The sequence below is a fragment of the Protopterus annectens genome, chromosome 4.part1 (assembly GCF_019279795.1).
Source record: "Protopterus annectens isolate FY-2018-M chromosome 4.part1, PAN1.0, whole genome shotgun sequence".
NCBI classification, from domain to species: Eukaryota; Metazoa; Chordata; order Ceratodontiformes; family Protopteridae; genus Protopterus; species Protopterus annectens.
This window is the reverse complement of record NC_056734.1, coordinates 377,490,323-377,508,640: the sequence shown is the minus strand read 5'-3', so window position 1 is coordinate 377,508,640 and position 18,318 is coordinate 377,490,323. Positions and strand designations below refer to the sequence as shown.

At 40.9% G+C, this 18,318-nt stretch overlaps 1 protein-coding gene across 1 annotated transcript in view; it reads left to right on the top strand.

Annotated features, from left to right (window-relative positions):
• Nucleotides 1-18,318, top strand: part of EIF2B5 (eukaryotic translation initiation factor 2B subunit epsilon) — a gene marked incomplete in the record, with an annotated part of 757,864 nt that overhangs the window by 274,395 nt on the left and 465,151 nt on the right. Inside the window, 1 exon segment of the mRNA XM_044070200.1 lies at nucleotides 476-788. Within this exon segment, the coding sequence (XP_043926135.1) occupies nucleotides 476-788 (313 nt within the window).

Genomic DNA, 18,318 nt, shown 5'->3' with positions numbered 1-18,318 from the left:
ATGTGTGCGTGTGTGTGTGTATATATATTTGTAAGCATAATATGTATATTCTTTCACTGCTGAAAAAATTTTAGTTTCATAACAAGCTGATAAGTTTCCAGACTGTGCTGCATGAGCTTTTTGTATAGAGCTGAGAAGGTGATGCAGGAGATAGCCCTGAAAACCCTCCGTAATGCATTAAAAGGAGACCGTATCCACCGTAATGCATTGTAGTTGGTAACTAATGCACATTGTGGCATACTTTGTCAGTATTATTGCTGTTTCAGAGCCTGTTCCAGATACTTTCCAGCTGTTTTTCTGCTGTGAAGAGTGATAGCCATTACAAACCGTCGATTTAGATTCTCTCCAACAGAAATGTATTTGTGTAATAGTGTGTGCAGTGAAGCATATAATATTCAGGAATTTGTTACCTTCATTTTAGGTTTTTAGGGTTAGGGAAAAGGACATTAAAGCATGTTGTATTTTTTCTGTTTAGATTCTTGGCAATCAGATTCACATGCACGTTATTTCTGATGAGTATGGAGCACGAGTATCCAATCTGTTGATGTACGAAGCTGTCGGTTCTGACATTATCCACAGATGGGCTTACCCTTTGGTGCCTGAAATCAATTTCACTGACAACAGAAATCAGGCATGCACTCTATCCAGACACAACATTTACCGTGGATCTGAAGTGAGTTTGGGACATGGCAGTATCATGGAAGAAAATGTTCTGATTGGTCAAGGGACTGTCATTGGCTCCAACTGCAAAATAACTAACAGTGTTATTGGGCAGAATTGTGTGATAGGTGAGATGCTTGCTTTTTTTTTTTTATTCCTTTTCCTTTTGAAATGTTTACCCTGTAAGACAGAGAAAGGAGAGGAATTAACTGAATTTTCAGTGGTTTAAGATGGTTTTCCATTCTAGTCAGCTGAATTCTGTACCATTTGCAGGCATTTTTTCCTGTAACCTTTCTGACATCGCTTAACTGCTCCATCAGTTGCTCCAACCACCCGACCTTGATACCCATGATGGCTCCTTTCAAGACTACATCTGACCATTACCCTTCATTGGGTGGGCCTCCTGACTCCTTAGGAAAGCAGTCCCACAGTACTCCTTAGGTAGTGCCCTGGGGTTGACGGATCAAAGGAACATTTTAGATCATGGCACTGAGAGCCTCCAATTAAATGGTGGCTGGTCATGGTCCCTACATGGGGGGAGTAGCACGTGCAATAACATCACAGCATCATTGCTACCCCACTGTGTAGTAAGCCACCTGCAAAGTTCATTGCCCCCCCCAGAAAATGCACAGACAGTGGTTTTCCCCCTTGCAACCCCCCTTTGGGATGGGAGAGCTAGTTGTCAGCAGCTTCATCTTATTCTCGCCCAACAAACCCTACAACCACCCAGCGTCCATTTCTGAACTCTACTCACTAGCAGCACAGATGGACATCCTGCCTCTTTAACAGTGGGCTAGCTGCTGGCGTTGTTTTTTGAAGGAACAAGAAATTAAAATACATTTGTGGTGGGGCCAGTAATCTACTAAAATCATGCAGAATATTTGACCCTCCCCCACAGAAAAAAAAGAAATCTGGTCTTGTTAATAATGATTTTTTTTTTGCTTTTTTTTTCTTGAGGTTGACATCTTAACCTGTTTCCATTAAATAGTACACACACATACATTGTGAAGGGGTGAATTGTTTTTCCTACATCTTCATTTGGGTCAGACAGGTAATGGCAGTTGTTGCATCTGTACATTGTTTAGCAGTTTTCACTTGTTCAGTATCCATTTCCATTTAGCTTCAACAACTTTACTACTTAGTTACCATTGTGGTTATGTTGTGGAACCAGTTTTTATGTTTGTCAGTGTGGTTTTCTTTGCTAGAGCCTGTTTTAAAGGCTGTCTTATGCATACAAATGGCAAAGTTAATAAATGTTCTGGTGGTAGATTGCACCTTAAGCCTTTGTTTTGTGTAGATGTATTTAGGCCTCAGTAGTAACACTCCCCTTTAAAAGTACCAGTATATCATTAAACATTTAGTACCAGCTTTCATAAAAATAGAAGAAATCTGGGACAAAGAGGTTGTTGAAATGTAAATGATGGTAGTATAATTCCTTGAATTTCTGTAGATTGGGTGCAATTTTCTGTCCCACATTTGAGCAAAACCACTTTCACAAAGTTGCTGTATCCAGGTAATGTATTTTCCCTGGGTTTTGGTTATTTCCTAGTTATTGTAACAATGGGTGTATGCAAAGGATCTCCCCACCTCCCACATTGGTCATGGCTGGGGCTGTGCTCTCCAAAACCCACAAAAAATGCTTAGGAAAATATTTCTTATAATTCTGTGACAAAATAATCAGAAATGGAAATTGTGTCTTTGAAATGCATTTGACATGGCATACAGTTTACATTAATTACTGTATACAAGATAAATAGATGAGTTATTTCAATTTGATTGATACTTTTTGTTATGGGCTTAATTTCTGAAAAAAAGATGATGTAAGTATTTTATGAGCAGTACATCTGTTATGTTTTAAAACAGACTTATTTTTAAAACTCAGTTACAAAATATACTTCTTTGTACAGAACATAAGTGGTCAGTAGACAGAAATGTGTTTGTAAGTTTCCTTCACCAAGGAAGTATTTTTTTTTTTTACATAAACACCTTTATTACATGATCACTTAAGACGTAGGTACAAGTATATTAATAGAAAAGAAAACTAACAATATTAACATTTTATCCCATTTCTACACATTATGCACATTTTCTTTCTTTCTTTCTTTCTTTACAGCTGTCTTTCAGTCCAGCATTGCATAAATATCTCAGTTTCTGCCTTCCCTTAAACCTCATTCCTACTCTGGAACAAAATTCTTCTTGTATTGTTCCCACAACTTCCATTTACTTCTATGCAAATTTCTCCTTCCCTTTTCTAAAGAACCCTATGCCATTTCTTTTATATTTTTTTACAATATTCAGCTCTTCAAATACAGTTGGTTTAGATTTTGATTTCAGTATTCTAATAATTGCTTTTTTGGCAGCCAGAAGAATTAATCTTAAGGCATTACCATATCTAGGCAGTTCCGATACTGTATCCCAGCTCAAAATAATCATTTGTCATATAGCCCCCAATGTTTTTGACAGAGTACTCTGTAGGGAATGTTGGTGGTGCTGCGGTAGCGTTGTCGCCTCACAGTAAGACGCTGTCCGGTTCAATTCTCAGCTAGAGCGGCTTCTGCGTGGAGACATGCGTGAATGTGAATGGGCATACCTTCGTTGAAGGTTGTGCGTCAGGGCTGGTAACTCGGCACATAAAAATCAACTACCAGTCATTAGCGGACTGGAGTTCCGCTGTGCCGACCCCTAAACTGGGAAAAGCCGAAAGACACAAACAAACTCTGTAGGGAATGTTTAACATCTGCCAAGTCATTACAATCCCAAAAACATGTTCACAGTTACCCCCTCCTTTCCCCTTCACACCTCTAACATTTTGCTGTCTACCTGAGGAAAAAATCTTTGAACTCTGCTTGCCGTATAAAAATATCTATGCAAACACTTCTAATCAAAACTCTTATACCTTCTGTACTTTGTTGCATACATGAGAGCCATGAATTTGTCTACCCATTCTTCTCTTGTAAATTGCTTTTCAGGTTTTGTCCCCAGTCTTTTCTAACTCCTTCAGATTGATTTCTTATAGTTGTCTTCCAATATGTTATATGTATTACTATTTCCCCTTTATAAACAGCAACTTCTGTTCTAGGTTTGACTAAAAGCCGTACCAGAACAGGTCCTCCACTTAGGACTCCAGTATCCCTTTCTGTTTACCTGTACTCTTATATCAGTCCCTGATTGGGAAGGTAGTCCCTAACTTGGAGTCCAAGTTTCTTCTTGGCCTCATCCCACTGTATTACCTTTCAATCTCCAGTTATTTGCTCCCAATACCTTGGTTCCTTTGCCAGTTTTTTCAAGTAAATTCCAACCCCTTCATGCCTATTTTCTGTACCTAATACCCGGAGTTTTTCCTAATGGCAAAATCTAATTTCTCCATTCCTATCTTGTCTTGGTTCTTAGAATACTTTCTGCAACATTATGAATATAATATTCTGTATGGCGATGGTTATTCTCTTTATAGATCTGCATCCAACCCCCCCACCCTTATTTCTTGAACCCCTCCTTGCTTCTTCTTCATCCCTTTCCATTTTGACTTGTATCCTTCTGCTTATATTATGCATATGAACCTTAACTTTGTAGCTGTAAAATATCCCTTCCTATTGGGTAATCCCAAACCACCTTTGTTTTGTTGGGAGGGCCATCTTATAATACTTAACTCGTTCCCTTATTCCCTCCCAAATAAATTTCTTGAACTCTTTATTAATTATTGTCTATAACTTCTCCTCAGGTTGCCTGACCTGAATATATAACTAAAAGAACTAGAAAAATGATCACTGTTGGTACCTTATTATCCATATCCATAAACAAGAGCTTCCAGTTTTTCAAATTTTGTATTGCTTTTTGTTTACTCTCTTCCTGCATGTCCTTAGCTGCCGTAACACAAGCTTTTTTAATTTGTACCTCTAAATATTTCATCTTATCATGGCCCAATAAATATGGGTATTGCTGAGTGGGTACACAATTTACAGGTATAACATTTGTTTTACCTTCATTAATTTTATATCCCAAAAAAAGTTGAAACTGTCTGAAAATGTTCTACAACTGTTGGATGTCCTTTTCTGGATTTATCAAGTCCTCTGGAAATAAAACAAACTTTTCTTGATTACCATACCAATTATATCCTTGAATTTCTGAGTCCCTTATTTTCTTTGCCAGTGGCACTGAATAGAAAGCAAATAGCAAAGGGGAAAGAGGACTCCTTTGCCTAGTTTCTCTGTTCAAGCTCAACTTAACAGAGAGGAACCCTCCTACTTTAATTCTTGTCCCCGATCCTTCATATATTCTCCTATTTAACCTTGTTATTGTATCAAGTAATGCAAATAGTTCCATTGCCTTGCACACACAGTCCTACCGTACTCTTGAATGCTTTCTGTGCATCCATTCCCACCAATAGCAGCAGTATTTTCTTATCTGTGACCTCTAAATAATCATTGTTCTTTTAATGTTGTCAAATGTTTGACTCCCCCTTCTATGGAGCCACATTTATCCATATCTATCAGTTTTAGCAATGCCTTTTCCATTCTTTTAGCTTGTACAGATATAAGCACTTAATAATCACGGTTTAAAATTGAAATGGATCTATATGAGGTGGTGTCTAATGACTCTTTACCCTCTTTGTTAATGCAGCCACTACAGCTTTCTTCCAAGATGCTTGTGCTTCCCTTCCTTTTAAAATTCTGTTAAACAAAATCTTAACAGATCTTTACTCCTAACTTCCATGGGAGTACCATCTGTTCCTGGAGACTGGCAGATTGATTATACATCACTGTTTTTATCTTATCTCCTCCTATCTTAACGATTGGTTATTGAGACTTATCTTCCTCCTCCCATTTTAACGATTGGTTGTTGAGACTCATCTTCCTCTAATCTTGGCATAATTAAGTGTTCCATAAATATTTCCATTTGTACTCTTTCTTGATTTCCAAATTCCCCTGCTTTATACAAATTTTCATAACATTTCTGAATATCTCTATTATCTCTATAGAATATCTGGTTATTTTTTGAGTCATAAGTTCCCTATGTTTGATGACAATCCGTTTTACTTTTTGTTGCCTATGCCATTGTGCTAAAAGGTTTTGTGCTCTGGAGTTATCAAAAAAGTGGTCGCTTAACAAAAATCTTTATAAACTCACACATATTATCCAAATATTCCTGTATTGTTAGCACTCTGGAGTTGTTGGCTCCTCTTCTTATTTTGTGAGATTTTCCTTATTCTGCAATACTTTAACCTTTGTCATCCCCTCTAAATAATTCCTGTTGCTTGTTAATCATAACTTTCTCTTTTTTTCTAGCCTCTTTTTGAATTCAATTTTCATTTTATCCCACTCACTAGCTATCACTTTTGAAGAAATTTCTATCTTCCTTAATAACTGTTGAATAATTTCCACTACCATTCCTTAAATTCTTCTAACAGTGCAAGCATGTCCTTTACCCTGATCTGAAATAATTGTTGGATGTTTCTCAAAACTCTCAGTTAAATGCACAGGTTCCTGTAAAATATTTTTTTATCCAGTCTAATCCAGTTATTGTACATTGGGGAGTAATATGTAAATTCCAAATTCCTCCTACTGAATTCATGTATTTCATACCAAATATTTTCATAAATTTCTTCGGAAATCTATCTTCTCTTGTTGCATTTTCCCTTCTAAGTCTCGCTGATACATCTTCAGAATTAGAAATTAACTTCCAGTCCCCACCAATAAGTAATATTCCCTGTAGAAAGCTTATTATTTCTCCCAGCATTTTCTTAAGCTCCTTGATAGTTTTTGGTGAAATATGAGTACATGTTGGCATAATCCTACTCCCTTGCCAGTAGTCCTTTACTACTACAGATCTACCATTATTATCTTTTTTACTCTTCTATCACTATTGGGATCCCTCTAGCAGTCAACATTATTAATCCCATTTTCCATTGTCCCTGATAGTCTGCTGAATATCCATCTTGAAATGCTTTCCTTATCAAATTCTTCATGCTCATTTCCTTCCAAATGCATCTCCTGTAGCATTATTTGCACTGTTCATTTTGTAATATAATTCAACAATCTCTTCTTTCTGTTTATACTTGTAAGGCTGTTTACATTCCAAGATACTATGGCTAGTGTACCCCCTTATAATAAGTGTTTGTTCCCAGATGACATTTTATTTGAGTATGTATTTCCAACTTTTGTCTTACATGCAGAAGCTAATGTTTAGCAGGCTGATCTTATATAAAGTTGCATCTAAAGTTGTCAGTCTTCATTTGTCACCAGTGTGTGGATTTGGTTCTGAAGGACTCAGCTGCTTCTATAGCTCATAGATTCCACATCCCTTACGCATAATGTTTAGGATAGATTGCCTCAATTCTCGTTTGCTGCTTTCTGCTTCAGACGTGTTTTTTCTGTTAGCTCTCAAGCCTTACCAGTTAAGTAAAATAATTTCTATAATTTCCTTTTTCGTCATTTCCAGATATCTTTTTAGCCTCTTCTTTGTCTATCCCACCTCATAAGTACTTTTCAGCAACTTTTGTAGGCAAAAAAATTCACTTTCCTTTCTCCTCTTTTCCGTCTACCATTAGGTGGCTCTTTCTTACCATTGTTAGTATCCCTTACCCTCTTTCTTACCACTAGGTAATTTTCACAACCATTAGTGGTAGTTCTTTCCTTCAAAAAAAAAAAAAAAAAAACTTCTTTCTGTTTTGTTTTAATCTACGTGATGGTTTCTTGTTTGGTAGCCTTCTTAGCTGAGGGTCTGTGTGTGTGCGTGTGTGTGTGTGTGTGTGTGTGTGTGTGTGTGTGTGTATTGCTGCTGACTTCTCATTACAATAGCAGGTAAACAGAAGGCTCCAGCTGGCTGTAAGAAATGTTCAGAATGTGGTCATAAAATTTATTTTTCAGAACAGCATTCGCTATGTATTTACTGCTTAGGTCCCCTACATTTGCAAGAAGACTGCTCTATCTGTCACACTTTTAGTCACCAAGCATTGGTAGAGAGGAAGAATAAGCTTATCCTGAAAGGCCTGCTTCCCTCCTCCTTTGGAGAAGCCATATCTGGCTCTTCTGTTCAGGAGAAGATTAAACTCAAATCCGGGCATACTTCTTTAACCTCTTCCACCTCCTCTAAATCTTCAGAGGTGAATAAATAGTCTGCCTCGGTCCTGAGCACTTCCTCCGCACCGAGTCCAAAAATAAAAAATAAAAAAAAGATATTGAGGTCCTCGACTCCCATCTGAGCCAACTTCTAAATCTTTGACCCCAAAGCATGCTTCAGGGTCTGTATTTGCTTCTTCAGTTCAGATACCTTCATTGGCACTGAAACAATTGGAATCTCTTTGTTCACTGCTTCCTAGGACACAGTATTCCCCTTCAGTAGACCCCTTTGCTGACAGGCCACCATCTCACTTATTGAACAGACAAAAGTCCCCTTCGGTAGTCTCGGTCCGTTCTTCCAGGAGTCTAACAAAAGATGATGTGGAGAAGTTGGTGATGAAAATACTTTGGACCCAAGGAGTGTCAGGCATTCTGTTGGATGTTCTTCGTGTTTCACGGTTGCAGTCATTACATTTGAGTTATCTGCCTGTAGGTAGCCCTCAGCCGGCCTGAATACCAGAGTCTTGGATTCCTGCATCAGATGCTGTCTCTTCTTCCATTACGTCAGGTCGTCAGAGGTATAAAACATGCAGCCGACGCCATTACATCAGTCTTTCTTGCTGTGCGGTGCCCAAAGCAGAAGCAGTTCACAAGTGCCGGTCGGCCGACTCCTGAAATTTTCATTTTCGAGTTTCAGAACCGAAGTCTTCGAAAAAAGCTAAGTACTCCGTTGGGGATCCTTTTTCTTGCTGTTAACTGATGTCAGTAAAAGTTAATAAATGTCTTACCTGTGGAAAGCAAATACCTCATAAAGATTTTCATTCGTACTCCATTCTTTGCTTAGGCCCAGACCACGACGTCCCTCGCTGTCGGTTTTGTGTCTTATTCAACCCCCGAACTATTCGTTGTCTGTATATTTTTGCAGCAAATTATTTTAGTACTCTGTTTAACTATCCAGAAATGGTTTTGGTAAGCCATCCGACTACCGATATTCCGAAAAACATAAGGATAAAGACAGAGACAGACCGCATAGGTCCAAAACTGTCAATGACGCTTTCTTTAAGCTAGTCGCCAGTTCATCGGTACTCAGTGAGGCACTTTCACAGCCCCTGATACCCGCTACTTCAGATTCGCAGGCCTCTATTGAGATCCATTCGGAGTCTGGTATACCGCGAGATGCTTCTTCTACTATGGAACCTGCAGATGTCTCTACCTTGGATGGGTCCGGAGCCACTGTGCAGGCACCGGCTTCTGAGGGTGTACTCAGGCCTACAGATTTGCATTTTAAACCGACGCCATCTTCTTCATCAAGGCCTAAAACTTGACCCACGCCTAGAAAACCGACGTCCAAACCGCATGATCAGGCCCATATGCCTAAAAAACAAATGCTTAGAATGGCTGAAGACCTTATTACTTTAATTAGGGGAAGCCAGCCTTCCCCCTCTAAGAGACCTAGAACTGATTTTCCTTCTGATTCTTCTGATCATGATTCTGAAATTTCTGTTTCTTCTGATTACCAGGATTTGCCCTTATCTACCTGTGAGGATTCTGATGCAGGGAATTCCATTTCCTCTGCTTCCCCTCCAGAAGATTTTTCTTTTGGTGAAACCTTGCACACTCTTAGGGAGCATTTCCGCTGGGAAAGCCAGGCTTACTCTGAGTCCAAAAAGAGGCTTAGGGAATTCTTACTCCTCCCTCAACACAGACCTTTAGCTGTCCCTCCTGTTCTGGACATTGTAGATGATGCCTTCTTGGAATCTAGCCTGGCCCCAGACACTTTACTTCCAGCTCCCAGAAAACCTGACCAGTATTACAGTGTACCCGATTCGCACAAGTTCCTCTTCAAGAGTCCTACTGCGGATCCAGAGACCATTTCCCAAGGACCAAAGGGTATTAAGGCTACTGCTGCCAAAAACCCTACCCCCTCTGATAGGGATTCCAGGGCCTTGGACAGAAGGGGTTAGAAGGTATACACTTTTGCTACTTTGGCCATTAGGGCCTTAAATTGCCAGTTTCATATGTTAAAGTATGAGCAGCATATTATGGGACTCCTTAAACAGAAAATGATGTTGATTCCTGACTGTGCTGAACATAACGAATTACAGGATTTAATGCATTCTGCTGAACAAGTTGGTAAACATATTTTGCAATGTGGTTTTGATTCTTTAGAAGCATCTTGCAGGGCTGCAGTCATTGGGTCTTTACTTAGAAGGCATGCTTGGCTTAAGGTGCAAAACTTGCCAGATTATGTTAAAGCTAAATTACTGGATGCTCCCTTAAACCAAGACCGCCTGTTTGGGAACAAGGCAGAAGAAGTCCTTAAAAAGATGGAGGAAAAAGCTAAATCTATGCAAACTGATAAAGATTTCCTGCAAGTACAGCCTCCCAGATTTAGTAGGCATTGGCCTTCTAAGAATTGGTCCTTTCCAGTCTCTTCCAGGCCTTCTCAGTCCAAACCCAGGAACAGCAGACCACTTAGGTTACAGTCTCAGGCTACACACAGGCCTAAGCAGTGAGAGGCTCCCACTTCACAAAGCTAGAAGTAGTAAGACACCCCCCTTTGGAAAAATGTCACAATGACTTAACCTTAACCCTTTCAAGCCCTGCTCAACTGCCTGCTCCCTTAGGAGGAAAGCTCGCCTTGCATGCAAAAAACTGGGAACTCATTACCCAGGACAAATGGATTTTAAATATAGTTTTCCAAGGATACATATTCCACTTTCACACCTTACCAACCCCAAACGGTTGGCCAGACCTACCCCCAAGTCAGTGGGCAGTGGCTCAACAGCAGGTTCTCTTTATTCTAAGTATCAGGGCTATTCAACCTGTCCCAGCAGAAGAAAGAGGCAAGGTTTTTACTCAAGACTTTTCCTGGTACCCAGAAAAGACAGCTCCTGGCGTCCTGTCCTGAACCTCTCTATTCTAAACACCTTTTTGGTAATCCCAAAATTCAAAATGCTAACACTTCAGCTGCTTCCTATGATAGCCAAAGATGCCTGGTTGGCAACCTTAGACTTAAAGAAAGCTTACCTGCACATTCCAATAAGGGAATCTTGCAGGAAATACCTATGCTTCAGAGCAGGCTCCATGCACTATCAGTTCTCTGCACTTCTCTTTTGGTATATCTACTGCTCCCAGGGTATTCACAAAGTGTCTAGCTCCAGCCATTGCATTTTTCAGGCAGATAAATATTCAAATATACCCATACCTGGACGATTGTCTAATTCAGGCAGAAAGCCAGGACATGCTATTAAAACATCTGACATTTGTAAAGAAACTTCTAACCTCACTGGGATCACCATAAACGAAAAGAAATCTCATCTGGTACCCTGCCAAAAGATTGTATTCCTGGGAGCAAGCTTGAACACAACTTCCCAGATGGCTTACCTCACGCCAGAGAAACAAGTTTATCTAACAGCCTGCTTCAAACTACTGGCCACAAGACCCAGCTATCTGCAAGGAAAAGTTTGCAAGCCCTGGGGTTCATGGACTCTTGCATTCTACTAATTCCATATGCAAGACTGCATATGAGGAAACTACAATGGTATCTAAAAAGCCTATAGTGTCAACATTCTCAGGACCTGGAAACAATGATTCCTATCATTCCTTGTATAAAGACAGAGTTCCTTTGGTGGGCAGAGGCCTGCCATCTCAACAAGGGGCTCCCTTTCAATCTACCCCCTGCCACCCAAAACCTGACTACACACACATCAGACTATGCATGTGGGGCTCACTTGGCAGGGCAGTGCATTCAGGGCAAATGGAACTCTAGTCAGATGCACCTGCATATCAACCAAAAAGAAATTTTAGCTGTACAGAATTCCCTGACAGCCTTTAAGGACCACATCCTTCCAGGACAATTATTGGTAAAGACAGACAACACCACAGTTATGTGGTACATAAACAAGCAGGGGGGAACCCACTCATACCCTCTCTGCAGACTAGCCATGGCTCTGTGGAACACAGCCTTGAGCTACCAAGTGCACTTACAAGCTCAATTCCTGCCAGGCAAGCTAAATTCACTGGCAGACGACCTAAGCAGAAGTCTCATGGACCCACACGAATGGAAACTGGAACCAAAAATATTCAACCTCTTGAGGAACAAATGGGGGACTCCAGAGATAGACCTGTTTGCCTCCCCCCAGAACTACCAATTGGACATATTCTGCACAAGGACTCCCCACAGCCAAGCTTGGAAAGTGGGTGCCCTGTCCTTCACCTGGGAAAGCCTCTCTGTTTATGCCTTTCCCCTCTGCCTCTCCTCTCGAAAGTTCTGCTAAAGATCAAACAGGACAAACCAAGGACAATTCTTATTGAACCAGACTGACCTCGCCAGCACTGGTACCCCCTCTTGCGCAGTATGATAATGCTGGATCCATGGCACCTACCTCAGACACCTTCCCTGCTGTCCCAGCAGGCGGGCCAGATTGTGCACCCTCAGCTTCAAACCCTGAACCTTGCAGCCTGGCTAATTCCTTGAGCTCTCCAATAGCATCCCTCAGTAAGCAGGTGCTAGAGGTCATTCTGGAAGCAAGGAGACCTAGTGCTAGAAAATCCTATGCTGAAAAGTGGAAAAGATACTGTTCCTGGAGCCAGACCCAGGGTATGGGCACTACGGTGCCCAGTTTACCTCATATTCTTCAGTACTTAACAGAAATGCTCCACAAGGGCCTATCCTTCTCGTCTATTAAAATTCATGCCTCTGCAATTTCAGCACATTATAATACTGAACCACCCCTCTTCTCTCACCCCCTGTTAAAGCAATTCCTCAGAGGGGCTAAAAATTTAAGACCCCCCCCCCCAGGCGAGCCCCTACCCCAGCCTGGGACCTTAACTTTGTATTGGAAAAGCTCACTCTCCCTCCATTTGAACCAGCTGCAACTGCAGAGTTGAAATTCCTTTTTTGGAAAACAGCCTTCTGTCTAGCCATCACTTCAGCAAGAAGAGTGTCTGAATTACAGGCCCTCATGGCAGTGGATCCCTTCATTACCTTCCTTGCAGACAGGGTTTCCCTCAGGACCAATCCTTCCTTTATGCCCAAGGTGGTGTCTAGTGTGGCCCTAAATCAGTCCATTCATTTGCCTACTTTTTTCCCTAATCCACAAAACAAAGGAGAACGAATTCTGCACTCCTTGGATGTGCACAGACACTTAGATTTTATTTGGACAGGACTAAGCCTCTCAGAAAATCTGAACAGCTGCTAGTTGGCTTTGCTGCAGGGGCAGAGGGGAAACCCATTTCAAAGCAAACCATTTCTAAATGGATAGCCCATTGCATTCATTTCTGCTGTATGCACCATAAGATCACATTCCACCAGGGCTGCATCTACCTCTACAGCCTTTCTCAGAGGGGTCTCTACCAGGGACATCCTAGAAGCTGCTACCTGGAGCTCTGTTCATACCTTCACCAAGCATTACCACATGCCTATTTTTTCTAAATCCAGAGTTGGTTTTGCCACTGCAGTCTTGCAGGGCTTAATAGCTAGTCCTAATGATCTCTAACTTCCTCCTCCCTTCCTTAGCTTTGGGAATCTACCCAAATTTAATGACTGCAACAGTGAAACACGAAAAACATAGTACAGTTGTGTACACTAACCATAACTGTAGATGTTCAAGTGTATTCACTGTTGCAGTCCTGGTTACCCTCCCTCCAGCCCCTTGACTTTCCTTGGCTCTACCTTTCCTTCTTGTTTGGTGTATTTGAGCTTTCTGGTGTATTTGCTTTTTGTTGGAGGTGTAACATAACATATAATCGCTTCCCATTATGGGGGCACCTGACATCTGGGGCAAGAAAAACTAATGTAATAAGTGCATGTTTTATACCCCTGACGAACTGAAGTCATGGAAGAAGAGGAAGCATCCGATGCAGGAATCTAAGACTCTGGTTTTCAGGCCGGCTGAGGGCTACCTGCAGGCAGATAACCCAAATGTAATGACTGCAACAGTGAATACACTCGAACATCTACATTTATGGCAAGTGTACACAACTGTACTTTCCTACCCCCTCTGGACAGGCACCAGTACCTTCTACTTTCCCTTCTGTACCTCCTCTAACCTGTACAGGCACTTTAGTAGAGTCCTCAGTTCCAAGTTTTCTGGAATCGACCACATAGGTTCTGAATGTATCCTTTTCTTCAGAAGGGATGGCTGCCTGAGCACTTGGGTTGTTTTAGAACCGGTGTCCTCCTGGATCCATAGCTTGCCTGTTTGTTCTGGGGCATTTGGGTCGACTCCCTTTTTATTGGAACCATTTCAGCATCCCAAGCATTGGCATGGATGAGTTCAGATCCGGCTGTGGTCTCAAGGGGACCTCATCGGTGCAGGGAGGGGTTTCTGCACCGCGGTCCTTCCTTTCGATTCCAGGGCATTGGCTACTTCTGGCACCATATGGTTCCTTCCTCTTTCGAGCCTCCATCCCTGCCTTCTTTGGTCCCAGAGCATCAACCACCCCCACCATAGGGTCAGCAGGTACTGCAGCCATCAGGGTAAGCGGCAGGTACCCCCTCTTCTCCCGAAAACTCCCCAGGTGTTCCCTCTGAGGAGTTCATTTGGAAGAAGTTGTATAATAGGAAACACTTAGACTCTCCACAAGAGTCCATCACAGAAGACATAGATTTTGATTAAGGTGAAAGGTCCTGCAGGTCACCTCCTGATGATGTCTCCTTTGGAGACATCCTGGAAATCCTTAAGCAGAGAAGTGATTAGAAGTCCCTCGACCCTTCAGTTGAGGAATCCATGTACCTGCAGGCTTTTAGTACCCACCCATCTACTTCTTGCCAAAAAAGACAGGGGACTGGAGACCAGTTTTTGATCTTAGCAAACTGAAAAAATCTGTTTGAAAAAACAAATTCCAGATGGTCATGGTTCAGTCCATTCTTTCGTTTTTACGAAAGGAAGACTGGATGTGTATTATAGATCTTCAGTATGTGTGCTACCAAATAAAGATGGACAGATGTTCCAGAAAATTCCTTCGCTTCTGGCTGGAAACCAGTCATTACCAGTTCAGAGTTAAGCCATTAAGTCTCACCACAGCCTTCAGACCCCAAGGTGTTCACCAAATGCATGGCAGTTGTAGCAGCTTACTGAAGATTTCAAGGATTCTGGGTGTTTCCGTATCTAGATGACTGGCTCAGTTCTGCTACTACCAGGCGGCTACTGCTAATGGCAAAGCAAAATGTCTTACAATTATGCAACCGTTTAGGCATCGCACTCAACTTCGAAAAATCCTCTTTGAACCGACTCAAAATCTAACATTTATAGGAGCTTCTTTGGACACAATAAACTTTGTTGCCTCACTTCCTCCATCCCAACTGGAAACAATCCAAACTCAAGTCCAGACACTATTACAAAAGAACAAAGTACCAACACGGCTAGTACTTCAAACATTAGGATCAATGGCGGCTGCCATAACCCTTGTTCCCCTAGCCAGGTTCCACATGAGAATTTTACAATGGCTGCTTGCAGCACAGTGGTCCATCCTTCAACATTCCTTATCAATGCCAATCCTGATCACCAGCACATGCAATAAAGATCTGCTATGGTTGGTTCATTTGAAACAAGTCTTACAAGGGTGCCCTTTCATCCCCGCTTGACCCAAGGCCACAGTGAGCACGGATGCTTCCCAGCTTGGGGGGGGGGGGCATTACCAGGGAAAGATCATCCAAGGCGCTTGGTCCCCAACGGAGGCCAATCTGCACATAAATGTTCTTGAGATGAAAGCAGTGCTATTAGCATTGCAAGCATTCCAGGACTCTCTACCTCTAGGGACGATTGCTATTCAGACAGACAACATGTCAGTGGTCTGGTACCTCAACAAATAAGGGGGAACCAGATCTTACACCCTTTATGCAGAGAAGCCCTCAGGGTATGGCAATGGGTGATCTCATCCAACCACTGTCTGATTGCAATGCATATCCCGGGGAAGTCAAATGTGATAGCAGACAAATTGAGCAGGTGCATTATTCTACCTCATGAGTGGTCTCTCAATCCAGAAGTTTCAGAAAAGATATTCTGCAAATGGGGCCAGCCCCTTGCTGTGACCTTTTTGCCTCCCATTTGAACAACAAATACAACAGCTACTTTGCCCTTATCCTCCCAGACTGGGAATTACAGAGGGATGCTCTTCTTCATAATTGGCCACCAGGTCTCCTTTATACCTTTCCACTGATCCCTCTAATTCCCAAATTTCTACAGAAAGCAGCCAAGTTGAAGAGCAAAGTCATCCTCATTGCCCCCTTTTGGCCTCTGCAAATTTGGTTCCCCTTCCTTTGGCCTCACCTGATACAACAACCTTGGATTCTGGATTCAACTTTGAACCTCCTGTAACATCTGACTGGTATCAGTCACACAGACATTACAACTCTCAAGCTAACAGCTTGGTTTCTCCAATTCCATTACTGGCCAGGCATGATATGCTCTCTTCCCCTGTCCGACGCATCCTTTTATCATCTCACAAACCATCTACACGTAAACTTTGATACAAGTAAATGGAAAAGATTTGTTCATTGGGCCTCTCTGCATCATTTTGATCCTTTTCCAGCACCAGTGCACAAAATTATTCATGTCTTAGCCTCCAGCTTCAGTGAAGGCGCTTCCACCCACTGGCAACATTTTCTGATTTCCACAGTGGTTCCCATGGATCATCAGTGGCCTCACATAAGCTTTGTAAAGCCATTTTGAAAGGTGCTCTCCTCCTTAAATCCCCTTACAAGGATCCTATGCCTCATTGGGACTTTACTCTGATGCTGCAAGCCCTGACACAGTCCCCCTTTGAACCAGCCTCTAAGTGTGATCTGAAGTTTTTATCCTGGAAAACTGTCTTTTTGGTAGCCATCAGTTCGGCTAGATAGATTTCAGAAATTCAAGCCCTTTTGGCTAGGCCACCATATTTGATTTTTCATAGGGATAGAGTTTCTCTCAGAACCAACCCATCTTCCTACCTAAGGTAGTTTCAGAAACCAAAAAAAATCACCAGAAACCAGGGCAGAGTGAGCTGTAATCCTTTAATAATTCCAAACTATTTTCCAGGTACACAGGGTGAACTGAAATCCTTTAATGATTCCAAGCAATTTCCAGATATGCAAGTAAAAATTTTCACCTAGAGGGCTTCCTCAGGTGTGTAAATAACCTAACAGAGACTAGTGTATGGTTTAATACAGTACAAGAGTTGCATGCCTAAGTTAATAGGCAATTAAAAGTTAATTTAAAGTAACAAAAAGAAACATCCTTAAAATAATTAAGACATGTTATGATAAAACTTTGTAACAATGTGTTAAAAGTCATATTTATGAATACACATGCCTGTGTATGAGAACAATATTGCTAAAAACACATTGGTATGAATAAAAATACACATTAATAAATGTTACAATACGTGTGTGTGTGTGTGTGTGTGTGTGTGTGTGTGTGTGTGTGTGTGTATGCATATATAGCAGAAGATATACATACAAAGTAGATGTAGTCAGATAATACAGCCTGAAATATGTTGAAGTTAAGTCTACACAGATTCATGCCTAGCTTAAAGTATAGGTTTGAGAGAGGTTACGCCATTTAGCTCTGGCATGACATGGGCTCTGAATCGTAAAATTTAATTTAGTTCTGCTCTATCAGTCCTAAGGATTATGTCATCACCTCTTATATTCTCAAATGGAACTTCTAAAATTAAAAAAACTTAAAGCTATGGGATGGTGCCTTCTCAAGCTTATGTTTGCATAAAGCATTAGTGAGTATATGTATGTTAATTTCTGAGAGGTGACTAGATATATGATCTTTGAATTTTTGATTCGTTTTTACTGTATAAAATGAGTTACAATAGGAGCATGTTGCTAGGTACACCAAGTTTCTTGTGTTACAGGTACCATAGGCTTTGATTTTAAAGTCTTTGGCTGTCACTGGGTATACTGTTGTTTTCCTTGTGTCAGTATTTTTAAAATATTTCTACATTTGTAGGTTCCTTTTTTCTGAAAATTAAGTGAAAACCAGGATCTAGGTTTTTCCTTATAACACATTTTTATAGGTTTCTATGTCTCTTATGTGAAAAATGAAGGTTGTGGAGTGATAAAGTTACTAAGTGCAGGAACATCTTGGAGTATATGCCAGTGTTTTCAAACAATCTTAATGGCTAAAGTGTTTTTGTTGTAGGTCAGAGTACATCTAATTTTTTGTCTGTTTCCAAAATTAGTACTATGTGCTGTATGTTTATCTGTATTTCTAAGTTATTGGCCTGTTCCTGCACTCAGCAACTTGATCACTCCACAACGTTATTTTTTCACATAAGAGACATATAAACCTAAAACATATATTGTTGTAAGGAACAACCTAAATCATGAGTTTTCACTTAATTCGTAGAAAAAAAGGAACCCGCAAATGTGGAAACTTTATGTATTGTAAATATATTGACACAAGGAAAACAATCATACTCCAGTGACAGCCAAAGACTTTGATATCAGAGCCTACAGTAACTGTAACACAAGAAACTTGTATTACTTATATTGTAACCCAGGAAAAACTGATCAAAAAGTCAAAGATCATATGTATAGTCACCTCTCAGAAATTAACAGACAACATACCCACTAAATTTTATGTAAACATAAGCTTGAAAAGGG